We start from the raw sequence: 13,891 nt of genomic DNA on the forward strand, positions 1-13,891 counted from the left end.
AAATTAAAAATATAGCATTAAATATAAATATATATTAAAATTATATATTTTTTTAGTTTCACCGGTTCGGTTCGGCCCAGTTCGGTTTTTGAAGATATGAAATCGGATCCGGAACCGGTCCAAACCGGTCCGATTCGGTTTTTGACCGATTTTTGACTTTTTGGTCAACTCGGTTTTTTTCGGGTTTGTTCGGTGTGGTTCGGCTCGAATTTCCGGTTCGCCAATTTGAGTGCCCACCCCTAGTGCCACCCTTTCAGATAATAAAATATGGCACCATGTGTCACATTTTCATCCTTCTCAACAAAGCACCATGTGTTGTAAATATATTGGATTCTATTCAGCCATATTTTGGAGGAATTTTCTATACACCCACATGAAGCTTGGCTGCTTCCATTCAATTAGCGGAAGAAAGAAAGGAAAGTGAGAGGAGAGAAAAATAAGTGAGCCACATAGATCGTAAATATTAAAGTTGTAGTCCTATTATTTTATATAGTGAAAAAGTTACTACTGCTGCTCTCTAATGACGTAAGCATGGCCGAACGTGGGGAATTTTCCACAATAGGCGAAAGTCTGACGGAGCAATGCCACGTGGAAGTAGAAGGCCTACGGGTCGTGAACTACCTCCTTAAATATTGTCTTATTTACTTTACGTGCAACTCAATATACTGTTCATTTTACAACACTATGAACTTTTTTATTTACATCTTTTGTTTTTATGTACATTTCTTTTTATTTTGCCTTATGATACAAGTCTATATGTGTAAATGCTCTAGCTCTAATAGTAAGATGAACATGCAAAAGAGGAATAGAGAAGAGTTGAGAGCTTTGAATTATTTAGGGTTGAAAGTTGTGAGAAAATTTTCATACTTATTTGGTTAATATTTGATTTTCAATTTCTTTTCACGCTCAGATAAACAAATTTGTCGATCCGTATGTTTTCTTGCTTTTTCTTTCTCCTTGCTTCTTAAGTTTGTTATATCTCTCATTTTCTTCTTCTTTCCTCCATAACTTGAAAACTTTGAAATTTAAGAATTTTGAAGGCTTAAAGGTGAGTTTGGAATTTCAAAACTTTAGAATTTAATGAAAATATTCTTTCCGAGTTCTTAAAATTTTGGCAAATTTTTATTCCGATTGAGACAATCCTAAAATAAGATTTACAACTTATAATTCATGGAAAATATGAAATGCACAAATTGAGAATTTTTTTTAATGAGCCAATAATATTGTTAGGGTTGAAAGCAGGGCTCAATAATTTTTGAAAGAAAGATGTCTTCTAAACTTGGAGATTTGAACTCGAATGAGTTGCACCAAGCCGGAAATTGATCCCAAACCATTGTGAACCTACCAGAATTATTCAAAGAAGAATGTTAACAAAAATCAAGGCAATATGTTTTCATTTCTTTTTCTTGGTGCTCATGGGCATACTAGAGCACTCAAAGCTCCTAGCCTAAACTGAAAACTTAATTTGTTTTAAACAATTATAAGAATATTGGGGTCAAATTTAAGGAGCTCATAGATCAACCAAATAATTCCATTGAATAAGTTAGGGAGTGATAGGGTAAATGTACTTCATATTGTCTTGATACTCAGTGGTAAGAGTGTTTACTTGCAATTTAGTGGTCTCATAAGTTTGAATCCTAATGACACCCATCCCTTCCATTACAAATGTAGTGTGTGAATTCAATTCGATGCATTTGACATTGATTAACTCATATTGAATCAATTAAGTGGGAGATTCTCCAATAAGTATTTAAGTTAAGGATTGGTTACATACTTCTAATCTCGGTTATTAGATTGCATCTAAGAGACTATCAACACATTTAATGAATATAATTCGATGACCAAAATTAATTAAAAATATGTAACTAATCATTAATATAAAATACTAAGTAGCCTGATCACATTTAGGGCTCGTTTGGGAGTGCTTCTAGAAGTGCTAAAAGCGCTTTTTGACAACCGAAAGCGCTTCTGACAGCGTTTGGCAGAAAAGTTTAGAAGAACTTCTGGATCATAAAAGCGCTTTTTGAAGAAGCACGTGCTATATGCTTCTTCAAGAAGCACTCCCAAGTGCTTTTTCAGGAAGCACTTTGATTTTTGATGAAATTTTCAACAACTTTATATTAAAAACGCTTTTATTAAAAGTGCTTATGAATAGAAGTGCTTCCTAAAGAAACAGTCCCAAATGAGCCCTTACTGAAGTGAATCCAATCTCTATTGCAAGGAAAGCTTTTGGTTGGTTAACAAATCGCATCGGGGCAAAACAGAACTTTCGTTAGGTTACAAAATTGCCCATGACCTTTTTTTTTATTTTTTTATTTTTTATTTTTACAGCAATTTTGCCCATGGGATTTGATTAATTAATCAGTGAGGAAAGTCATTACCTTTCCCTGCCCGCCCGCCTGTTGCCTGAAGAGGAGGCAGAGTGAGGAAGAAGAGAATCAATGGCGACGCCACCGATGGCACCGCCGAGCATGGAGGGCACTCCGCCGCCCATGGCAGTACAACCACCGGGCACGGACATGACCGGAATATGCTTCAAGGACCAGCTATGGCTGAACTCGTATCCTCTCGATCGCAATTTGGTCTTCGATTACTTCGCTATCTCTCCTTTCTACGACTGGACCTGCAACAATGAACAGCTTCGTCAACGCTCCATTCACCCTCTCGACCCCTCTCACCTCTCGTAAGTAAAACCCGCCTCCCCAATTTTTGGAAATGTTCTTCAGCTTTTACTTTTTCTTGTGAATTTTAGGTAGCTAGGGTTTCTGAAATTTGTTGGGAAGATTATATTAGTGTCCTGTATGTTGGACTCTTCTGGAGTTAGAATTAAGTGAATTTGTGTGACATGTAGTGGTTAAAGCTAAAGGGCGTGGAAGTTTAGGGATTTGAAAGAAGAGGTTTAAGAAACATTACTGCGTGGTATTTGTGTGTTCAACGTTGGCATGATCATTAAAAAGAAGAGGTTTGTAATGTTATTAGCAGAACCCAGTTACAAATTATTTTGGTTGTATGGACTATTGAAACCTGACTAGGTTAATCGACGGAGCAATTTGAATAGATATAAATATAATAAAGAACTACTTAAAATTGTGTGGTTTCGTTGGCATCACCCCACTCAACCAGAATGCTGATTGTTCATATGGCTATTGTGGTTGACCCCATATGGTTGGGATTAGGCACAGTTCGTGATGGTTAGTTGATTGGTTTACAGGAAAATGACAGGCACTGAATACTCGCTGAATGAAGTAATGGAGCCACACCTTTTTGTTTTCCGCAAGCAAAAGAGGGATGGTCCGGAGAAAGTTACACCGATGCTGACTTATTATGTCTTGGATGGTACAATTTACCAAGCACCACAGCTTTGCAATGTTTTTGCAGCTCGAATTGTAAGTTTTTTCTTCGGAGTGGTTTGAACAAATTAGGACTTAACTGAATGGCATTTGCCTAACGGTGCCATAAGAAAATCATAAAAGAATTATTATCCTCGAGTAATTTCAAATTTATGCTTAAAGTCCTTGTATGAACCTGTGCTTAGTTATTGTTCTGTGTAGTATCTAAGTTAAGACCGCGCATGCCATCCATTTGTTGGATAGTGGTACTATTATCTGGTGCGTTCATAGATCTTGGGATTAATATTTCAAAGGAAAATCTGTATTCATTCTGATTTTCTGTCTACACATGTTGCAGGGACGTGCTCTCTACTATATATCTAAGGCTTTTACCACTGCTGCCTCGAAGCTGGAAAAGATTGGATACGGTATATTGAGTTCTATTTTCTCCTTTTGCTTAATTATATGAGTATGAGCTTAAACAAATGATAATATGTCAGCAGTGGGAAGGGTTCTCAACAGTGTTTTTGTTGTTACAGCAACAGTAACTTACTTTTGTTGGTATTCCATAAAAGTTTATGGGAAGGGTCTAGTCGTATCAGTTTTGTTCATTTTCATATTATATCTCAAGCTTGAAAGTTGAAGATTGAAATGCCTTGCAAAACCATGATGTTTCCCAAGTTCTCATGGTTTGATTAGTTTTACCATGTGCTTGTTATTTGGCTTTAGGGGTCTTTGAGAGTTACGAGTAATAGAGGCAAGTTCGATCATGATAAATCACTATATTTTCGCTCATCAAAGTATTATCATGCAAAACAGATGAATTCAAAATGAACACTTCATTGGTTTAGTTTTGGCAAGAAAAGAGTTGGAATAGGGCTTATTAGCATACTAAATCGTGCAACCACCTCTTGTTGTCCAACCATTGCTTTCAAGTTCTAGGGACATGTATTCTAGTTATCAATTTTTCTGAAGTGCAGTATCTATTACTGGTTTGCTTTTGTGTTTCATGAGAGATTTGTTTAAGGAACATGAGAATCTTGGACACTAGGGGTGTACATGGGACAGTTCAGATCAGATTTTAGGTCAAATTCCAACCAAATTGACCTCAGGGAGTTGAGAAATTAAAAAACCAATGCCAGCTCACCAATCGAATCCAAGAATTTGTTGGATTAGTTTGGGCTGGGTTGATATGTATGCAACTATGCCTGGATCATACTGCTCTCTGATCACAGATCATCTTGGTTGAATTCTTGAAACCATACCCTTTTAAAGATGGTCTCATATAGTATCATGCATATAAGGATGATTGGTGAATGCAATGCTAAAAACCTTCTGCATATTGTGCACAATTAAAATATGAGAAGACTAGTTTTTGCATGTCCTTTTTCCATATGTTTAAGTGGTTGCTTTTTTGTGTGTCACTATGAGTTCAATGTTCTTGGTTTTAATTTGTTCACATTTTTTGATGCAGTTGACTCTGAAAATGAGACTGCAGCCTTTGAATCAAAGGTTACCAAAGAGACAATTGACTTTAAGGAAGTAAAGCGAGTAGACCATATTCTTCAATCCTTACAGCGCAAGGTAATTATGCATAGTATTGCCACAAATATTATCCCATGCTCCTATATTGAAATGAATAAATTTCATGGCACTAAAGCAATGGATGAGTATTAATATGATGGATGACAATGTGCAAGACGATCAAGATTGCTTTGCAGCTAATGTGCTGGAGGCTATCTGGGAAGGGAAACTTGTGATTTTTTATCTCATCACAAATGTATCACTTGGAATAACTCCTAACAATCACTCTGTTTATGCAGCTACCACCAGCCCCACCACCACCGCCATTTCCAGAAGGCTATGTTCCCGCTCCCACAGCAGAAGCTGAGAACGGCCCTGAAACCCAGCAAGCTGGAGAGCCCCAACAACCTCAGATGGATCCTATCATTGATCAAGGCCCCGCCAAAAGAATGAAATTTTAGAGTAGAGTTTCCAATTCTGCATCCTGTTAAGAGTAGAAAACTATGTATAACACTGAAGCTACTACCCACTTGACAAGAATGGATACTTATTTTGCAACTTTGACAGAGTATCAACCAATCTCTTTTGTAAGTTTATAACTGAAGATTCTGAGTTTGCGTATTACCAGTACTCAGAATGCTTAGGTAGGGTCTTACGATGCTGTTTAGATATGTAACATACTGACATACTTATATGAAAATGGCTTTTGTACAAGATATTAGTCATGTATGAATGAAACATTACTGTTACTTTCTAGCAGTCCTCATATCCTTAAATAATTCTCTTTGATATTTTTTTTTTTATAACATTTAAGGCGAAAATTAAGGTTAATTCAACAATATTTTGAGTTCAAAGACAATTATTTCATATAACCTAAGGTCATCTCCAACCCATAAGGCCAAATCCAAAAAAATCCTAAATTTTAGCCCAAGTCTATCAGCTATTGCCTGGATTGGACTTCTTTTTGACGAAGCCCACACAGCCATGATGCAACCTATGTGCAAGGAGGAAACACTAGGGCCTGCGCTGCTTGTGCTGCAGAAGCTGTCGTGCGCTGGTGTCGCATCACTTTTTTTTCTTTTCTCTAATATTTTGTGTTACTGTCAGTTTCAACTTTCATGGTGGCTGCCACCTGTCGCATGCAAATGAGCAGAGCAGGTGAAAATATTTGTGTCTTTGTTTTTCCTTTTACTCCATCTCCATGTGGACATATAAATTTACTTAAAATAAAGTGACCATAGCAGGAACATATATATACTTTGGCCTGTGAAATGACTTGCCCGACAAATCTGATTAAAGATATTTGCTGAAAATGAGAGGTATAGGGCATGCGTGCCGACCATGAAAACAGGAAGGAAAACATCTTCTCATTGACTGATAATTTATATTATCTAAACTTGGAAAACTTTTGGGAGAAAATAAACAACATGCAATTCACATCATATGGCTTTGTTTTTTTTTTTTTTTCTTACTTATTAATCAGAGTGACACTATTCAACTATAGCTTAAAATATTTGACAAATGCTTCCCCCGTAAGGTGTAACTTGAGTACCGTAATATTTCATAGGTGTTCATTTTTGGTTGGGAGGTGATAAATAAATTCTATAAGAATACGTTAGAGGAGCCGAGCTTTTTTCCTTTAATACTTTCAGAAATTAGAGGTATAATAGATATAAAGTAATGATAAGAGATACACTAACGTGGGAGCTTGTCCAATAAAAATGTTATGTTACAGATTTATTAAGAATTGTTAATATCAGTCATCTATTAAATAAGTTAGTTAATTAAAGAATTTTTTAATATATACTTACATGCAACTCAATGACTAATATTAAATTTTTTTAAACATAAAATCCTTAATAGAGCCAAACCCGACTAACGTTCTCTTATCATATATTTACGTATATATTATTAAGAACACTATTTAGCTCATTACATATAAGAGGCTATTTCACCATATTTATACATCACAATATAGCATATATGTAAAAATAAGTGGTACATTAAAATTAACAATACCACAAAGATTTTTCTTTGACATGCATGGATGTCGCTTATAAATTTCCTTTCCCCATATTTTTTTTCTTGTCAACCTCTTGGAGTACTACTCGGCCTCAGTGATGTCCGTTCGAGTGTCACTACTCACACTCACATTTAAATTGCTGTTACATACAATAGCCACACAAACCTAGGCTCATAATATCAAACACCTTTTGTCCAAAAAACAATCTCAAGGACAACCACCGGGCCGACGTTGTCGTAATGCAAAATAGTGGTAGTTCGTAAGGCAAAAGTCATTGTCATCAATTACACACCCAACACAAGTATCACTCCCAGATCTATTTTCACTGTGGATTGCAAATGCTTTTTGAAGGACCTTTTTGTGAAGAACCGAACTTTAAAAATAACGTCTAGACTCAACTCTTTATAATAACTAGCCTCTCTGCACGCGCTTCCGCACTTGCGAGAGGCATTTTTTTAAAAAAAATTTAAAATTTTTTTAGAATTAAAAAGTGTTCCATAAAAATAGGATCTATTATTTTTTATTTAATTTTAATTTTTTATAAAAAGTGTGAATTTACCATATTATTCTCATTTAATTAATAAGTTTAGTTCTTAATGTTTGCATTAACCAAGGATATTTTCTGGTATTTTGAATGTTTCACCATTCTCTGCCTTTGGCTTTATATATATAGATAAAATATGAAAACAAATGATTATTAGGAGAGGTCAAAAATTCAATTCCGTCCTATGTACTTGTAGTAAAGTAAACGACAGAGAAAATCTAAATTGAGTCTGATTAACCTACCACAAAGACCTTTGTAACCTAATCTAATATATAATTTATCATGCATACATGGACTTAACCAAATTGATTAGAACGGATGTGCTCCCTTCTGTACTCGAGTTTGAATCGGCCTCCAAATAATTTATATTAGAATATATATTAAGGATTTAAACTTATGAAATGTTGACAAAGCTAAATTTATTTTTGCCAATTATTCTATATTTTTTCCCTTATCTAATCCAACCTTATCTGTATACATAAAATTCTACATTTTTGACATATAAATTGTTGTATCCTTATCCCATAATCCAGTAAATAAAATGGTAATTTTGACTTTTACACATTCTATCCGGAAAAAAAAAAAATATATATATATATATATATATATATGGAAACAAAACCTTGATGGCTACGTGGCGACGTGTAACCGGCTACAATCCTACAGCCAATGTACTTGTGTTGTACAGGTGACTATTTCATGAAACTAGACGCCGACGAATACAAGATCTTAACAGCTGCCACTCTTACACTTGTCGCGCGATCTCACGGTCCCAACAACCACAGAGCCGCGATTCGCCGCTGGACGGGTGGCACCCACCAGACCAGAGACTCTGCGACCGACGCTATGCCACTAGCAAAAACGGCAGTGAAAAAGAGTAATTGCCTAATAACGACAACACGCCCGCTGCCGTAGGTGGTGGTGCTGCGTCACGTCCAACGCAAGGCTGACTCAGCCCTGACAGAACCCCATGGGTCCCACAGGGTGGAATTTTTTTTAAAAAAATCAATTATTTCTGCTGTCTCTGTTTATTTTTTTCCTTTCTGCTTTTACTTGAGTTGGAGTTAAAATAATATTTTGTAGTTTGACAGGAGTAAATATTGTAAGGAAGGAAGCCAAAAAGTTTTGTGGATTTTTCAGGGAAGGACATGAGACCTCCGAATTGTCAGGAAAGGACTCTCCGGCCAACTATAAATACTTATCACTTTCCAACCCACCAAATGCCACCACTGTCCAAATTCGTTGGCCAAACTGTTTTTTCTTCTTCATTATTTTCCTCTGTTTTCTTGGGTTTCTCTGCTGCTTCAGGTTTGATTCAGGATGACCATCCTCATTGAGCAGCCTGAATTTGGTACATTATTAATTCCCACTTCCAAGTTTTTATTTTCTTATATTTTTGAAAATTATTTTTCTTCATTGTTGATCATGAGTTTCCAAGTTGGTATTCTCTATTTTTAGTTTTTTTATTATTATTTATTTTTATCCTTGTTCATCTGAGCCAGTTTGGTTTGGTGGGATCTTTTGGGGTTTTCAGTATGAAAAAAAAAAAAAAATTTATTTTCATCAGTGATTCCTTTAAAATCTGTAATTTATATATATTTATATATGATTTTTCTCTGATTTAAAATCACAGGAGTTGAAGTTGGAACTGAGGCAGGGGAGAAAAAGGTGTTTGAAGAGGAGAAGGAATTGGTGTTGGATGATGGATTATTTGTGGTGCCACATACCAACTCATTTGGACAGACATTTAGGTTATACACTTTTGCAAACATAAATTTATTTTATATGTACCCTTCAGGATTATATCTATAGAGATCTGAATCACAGCCCGTTTGTCATGGACACGGCAAACACGACTAATAGATTTAATACGATATGAGATGATCTGATCTAGAGTTAGAGCAAATATGGATGGTCTCCTTATTAGCCCTTTGACTTATGTTATAAGTTATTTTTCTTATCATCTACAAGTAAAATTCACTATAAAATGTATGTGACCACTTAATTAATTACTGATCATACTAGAGACAAATGACCTGGTAATTTGATCCCCTTGAAGCTGTGCCTTTTTCTCAAGAATTTTGGAAGAAAAAGAGGAAAATGATAAAAAAGAAAAGAGATTGGGAAACCTGGACGCCAAGGTTTCAAAGCATTTGCTCACTTTCATTTCTAATTACCCAACTAAAAAGGTCAAAAAAAAATCTTTCCTGTGATGGCAAATGAAAACCCAAAAGAAAGAAAACCTTTCCTACCATGGAAAGACATGGGTTCTTATCATTAGCTCAAGCAACAGAAATAGTGAAGGTCTATTTGTTTATCTTATTTTTGACCAACCAAGGCTTCTTGTGCAGCCCTCTGTGCTGGCCCTTCGGCCAGGCCCATACTTTTGCCTTCAACAAAAAGTTTTTTGTCTTGTTTTGGAAATTCGTTGAATTTTTTTTACCCTCTCCATTGAATTATCAATTAAATTTAGTTATTAATAACTTTACATGGATTGAAAAACAGGGATTATGATGCAGAAGGTGAAAGGCAACCAAGTGTGGAGATTTTCTACCAGATAAATCACATCAACCAGACTTATGACTTTGTAAGTAACTTTCCCAAACATCACTATACTTCATTTTTGTGACACCATTTTACTTCCTAGGTATGAGAAAAGATTGAAACGTAGGTCTATTTTCATTTGCATCTGCCTAGCTAAAACCAAATATTTATTATTAAAAAAATGTAAAACAGGTTCAGAGAATGAGAAAAGAGTACAGCAAATTGAACAGGGTGGAGATGAGCATATGGGAATGCTGTGAGCTTCTGAATGAGGTTGTGGATGAGAGTGATCCGGACTTGGACGAACCTCAAATCGAGCACTTGTTGCAAACGGCTGAAGCCATTAGAAAGGACTATCCCAATGAAGATTGGCTGCACTTGACTGGCCTCATCCATGGTATTAATATCTTCAATATTATCTGCTCTTCTGGACTTCATACCAGTAAGTGAAGTAAGTTGCTAATTTTGATCCTTTATGTGCTTTTAGATCTTGGGAAGGTGCTTCTTCTTCCTAGCTTTGGGGAGCTTCCTCAATGGGCTGTTGTCGGTACGAATCGAATTTCATGCATCACACTTTTGTTATATTATGCAGAAATATATTTGTATATTTTCAACTTCAAAATTACCAATCCTGATCCTTATTTTTCAGGTGACACATTCCCAGTTGGCTGTTCTTTTGACCAAGCCAATGTTCATCACAAGGTACTTTTATCATAAGTTTACTTACTACAAACACTCAAACAATGTATATACAATTTAATTGGCTGATCAAACATTCTGTTCCTGACATTGCTATTGCAGTATTTCAAGGAAAATCCTGACTACTATAATCCTGCTTACAACACCAAATTTGGAGTTTACTCAGAGGGATGTGGACTCGAAAATGTAATGATGTCGTGGGGGCATGACGACTACATGTATTTGGTATATTTTCTAACCTAGATCTGTAACCCTTTAGACAGTATAATCAAACACTTTTGGTATTCATACAATAAAATTTTTATTCAGGTGGCCAAGGAGAATAATTGCACTCTACCCTCAGCAGCTCTGTTCATCATTAGATACCACTCATTCTATGGTCCGTGAGATAATAGAAAAGCACTATAAATTATACCCCTAAAAACTCAATTGTGTGAGTAATTTGATTGTGATGAAATCTTTTTGAAATTGCAGCTTTACACAAGGCAGGAGCATATAAGCACTTAATGAACGAAGAGGATGTCAAAAACCTGAACTGGCTCCACGTATTCAAGTAATTCCTGGGTTTTAAATTCATGCTCTTTGTGCTTCACCTTTTACTAATTTCTCTGTTGGTCTAAATGCTTAATATCACACTGCATTTTCAATTTTTCCATGCAGCAAGTATGACCTTTACAGCAAGAGCAAGGTACGGATTGATGTTGAGAAGGTGAAGCCATACTATCTCTCTCTCATTGAAAAGGTAAGCATGCACAACCTCATTTCATTTGGTTCAACATCCTCTTAATTCTTTTCTCCGCCGCGTTAATTATTTGGCTCTCTAAATTTGTATTTAAAGAATTCCTGTTGTGCAGTATTTCCCTTCCAAGCTAAGATGGTGAAACTTCCCAGCTCTGCCATTTGATGAGTAATGAGGGCGTATTATGTACCAGCACCTTGCTAACTAGCTGTACACAGAAGACGAAATTTCGAGTTGTAGCTGCATTTCCTTGTTATTTCATAAAAGTTTTCATGTAAAATTATCTTTCATGTATTTGTGTATGTGAGCTATTATTTAGATTGCTTAATAAAACTTCAGCATGGTGATGTCAGTGAGGCAGCCTCTCCCTTTTGGCTCTGTGTCCAAGTCTGTAGGCTAAACTATCTTTCCGCTTTCGCTCTGTGTCCAAGTCTGTATGCTAACTTCAGGTTCAGCAGACTTCACATTAGACTTCTAACGCAAAAAGTTTAAAAATAAGGAAAAGTTAATTGCGGTGAACGTGGATCGAACACGTGACCTTCAGATCTTCAGTCTGACGCTCTCCCAACTGAGCTATCCCCGCTTGGATGATTTCATAAGACAAAACTAGGTATTTAACTAGATATTAGACTTGACATTTGTTGCCTACATTGATAATTGGTTCCTAATGGAAGGTTTAGGTGAATTGGGCTGGTGATGTTGAGGTGGTGAATTGGGCTGTTGATGTAGATGTGTGTAACTTGTCCTCAAGTGGGCTGTTATATTCTGATATGTGCACCAAAGCCTAGCAAATTATTCTAGCTATATTGTTGAAGCAAAATATCTCAGATCCTAGGTCAAATAATTAAGTCAATCAATTTGGGAATTATTTGACCTCATTGGGAGTTATTTGATTTAATTGGGAATTATTTGATTCTTGCATTAATTAAGGATTTGATTTAAATCAAATCCATAATTAAATAAATCTCTCCAAATCAGGAAAAAATAATTCCTTTCCATTTGTGGAATTATTCTTCCAAAACCTTAGCCTCTGAGGCTCCTATAAATACATGGCTAACATAGGAGTTGAGGTACGTCTAAACTTCTGTCTGAAACTCTGCAGAAATTCTATCTCACAAACCTTAGCCGCCATAATTCTTTTACTCTCTCACACAAGACTCCGGCCACCACACATGGCTCCAGCCATTCGGTTCTCATGTCACATCCCGGGATCGGCTCCGCCGTAGCACGATATTGTCCGCTTTGAGCCCTCCCTCTCTGGCCCTCACGATTTTGTTTCTGGGAGCTCACAAACAACTTCCTAGTGGGTCACCCATCCTGGGATTGCTCTAGCTCCCAACTCGCTTAACTTCAGAGTTCCTACGACTCCAAAGCTAGTGAGCTCCCAAAAGGCCTCGTGCTAGATGGATGCGGGTGTACACATATAAGGCACATCACCCCCTCTCCGTTGGTTGATGTGGGATCTTACAATCCACCTCCCTTAAGGGTCCGACGTCCTCGTCGGCATACTCACACCACATGTCAAAGTGGCTCTGATACCAAATTGTCACATCCCGGGATCGGCTCCGCCGTAGCACGATATTGTCCGCTTTGAGCCCTCCCTCTCTGGCCCTCACGATTTTGTTTCTGGGAGCTCACAAGCAACTTCCCAGTGGGTCACCCATCCTGGGATTGCTCTAGCTCCCAACTCGCTTAACTTCAGAGTTCCTAAGACTCCGAAGCTAGTGAGCTCCCAAAAGGCCTCGTGCTAGATGGATGCGGGTGTGCACATATAAGGCACATCACCCCCTCTCCGTTGGTTGATGTGGGATCTTACATCTCACCCTAGAGAAATTTCCATCCTTTCGTTATCTATTATTTTCCTACAAACACTCGAACTAACTTAGGCATCAGAGGGCCTTTGGCCAACACCCTTGGATGTGGTCCTTTACTCCGTATTATTTTGCAGGGAGAAAGAGAAGCGAAGAGGAAGACATAATGTTAGATGAATATTCTTTGGGGATGAAAATCGCTCCCACAAATTGGCGTCTTCATTGAGAGTGCGAAATAATACTCAAAATGTGCTCCAAATCCATTTTCCACACTTTATTTCACTCAAACGTACGAAGAATTGATTTGCGTGAAACAAAGTGTGAAAAATGAATTTGGAGTACCTTTTGAGTATTATTTCGCGCTCTCAATGAAAGCACCAATTTGTGGGAGCGATTTTCGTCCCCAAAGAATATTCGGCTAAAATTCTATGCAGAAAGTATGACCTCACCTTTACAGCAAGAGTAAGGAACGGATTGATGTTGAGAATGTGAAGCCATACTATATCTCTCTCTCTCATTGAAAAGGTAAGCAAGCACAACCTGATTTTTCATTTGGTTCAACTTCCCTTTCAAGCGCAACCTGATTTTTCTCACCGCGTTAATGATTTGGCTTTTTAAATTTGTATTTAAACAATGCCTGTTGTGCAGTACTTCCCTTCCAATCTAAGATGGTGAAAC

The 13,891-nt window shown here is 36.9% G+C and overlaps 2 protein-coding genes and 1 non-coding gene across 3 annotated transcripts; 2 read left to right on the forward strand and 1 right to left on the reverse strand.

Moving 5' to 3' along the window:
* On the forward strand, positions 2,281 to 5,612 carry LOC18783697 (mediator of RNA polymerase II transcription subunit 6). Its single transcript, XM_007217690.2, has 5 exons — positions 2,281 to 2,683; positions 3,212 to 3,386; positions 3,688 to 3,757; positions 4,804 to 4,913; positions 5,153 to 5,612. Exons 1-5 carry the CDS (start codon positions 2,442 to 2,444, stop codon positions 5,312 to 5,314), a joined length of 759 nt encoding a protein of 252 aa, XP_007217752.1. The 5' UTR covers positions 2,281 to 2,441; the 3' UTR covers positions 5,315 to 5,612.
* Positions 8,568 to 11,770, forward strand: LOC18784382 (inositol oxygenase 1). Its single transcript, XM_007215664.2, has 11 exons — positions 8,568 to 8,771; positions 9,054 to 9,171; positions 9,926 to 10,007; positions 10,157 to 10,361; positions 10,452 to 10,511; positions 10,614 to 10,666; positions 10,766 to 10,888; positions 10,973 to 11,042; positions 11,138 to 11,216; positions 11,324 to 11,405; positions 11,518 to 11,770. Exons 1-11 carry the CDS (start codon positions 8,741 to 8,743, stop codon positions 11,542 to 11,544), a joined length of 930 nt encoding a protein of 309 aa, XP_007215726.1. The 5' UTR covers positions 8,568 to 8,740; the 3' UTR covers positions 11,545 to 11,770.
* TRNAF-GAA lies at positions 11,913 to 11,985 on the reverse strand. Its single transcript has one exon. It is a non-coding gene; the product is annotated as a tRNA-Phe (tRNA).

The sequence above is a fragment of the Prunus persica genome, chromosome G3 (genome assembly GCF_000346465.2).
Source record: "Prunus persica cultivar Lovell chromosome G3, Prunus_persica_NCBIv2, whole genome shotgun sequence".
NCBI classification, from domain to species: Eukaryota; Viridiplantae; Streptophyta; class Magnoliopsida; order Rosales; family Rosaceae; genus Prunus; species Prunus persica.

Coding starts and splice junctions, on each gene's coding strand:
- LOC18783697 (XM_007217690.2), top strand. CDS start 2,442: ATGGCGACGCCACCGATGGCACCGCCGAGCATGGAGGGCACTCCGCCG. Junction 3,387..3,687: donor ATGTTTTTGCAGCTCGAATT/GTAAGTTTTTTC, acceptor CACATGTTGCAG/GGACGTGCTCTCTACTATAT. Junction 3,758..4,803: donor GCTGGAAAAGATTGGATACG/GTATATTGAGTT, acceptor TTTTTGATGCAG/TTGACTCTGAAAATGAGACT.
- LOC18784382 (XM_007215664.2), top strand. CDS start 8,741: ATGACCATCCTCATTGAGCAGCCTGAATTTG. Junction 10,008..10,156: donor TCAACCAGACTTATGACTTT/GTAAGTAACTTT, acceptor AATGTAAAACAG/GTTCAGAGAATGAGAAAAGA. Junction 11,406..11,517: donor ATCTCTCTCTCATTGAAAAG/GTAAGCATGCAC, acceptor CCTGTTGTGCAG/TATTTCCCTTCCAAGCTAAG.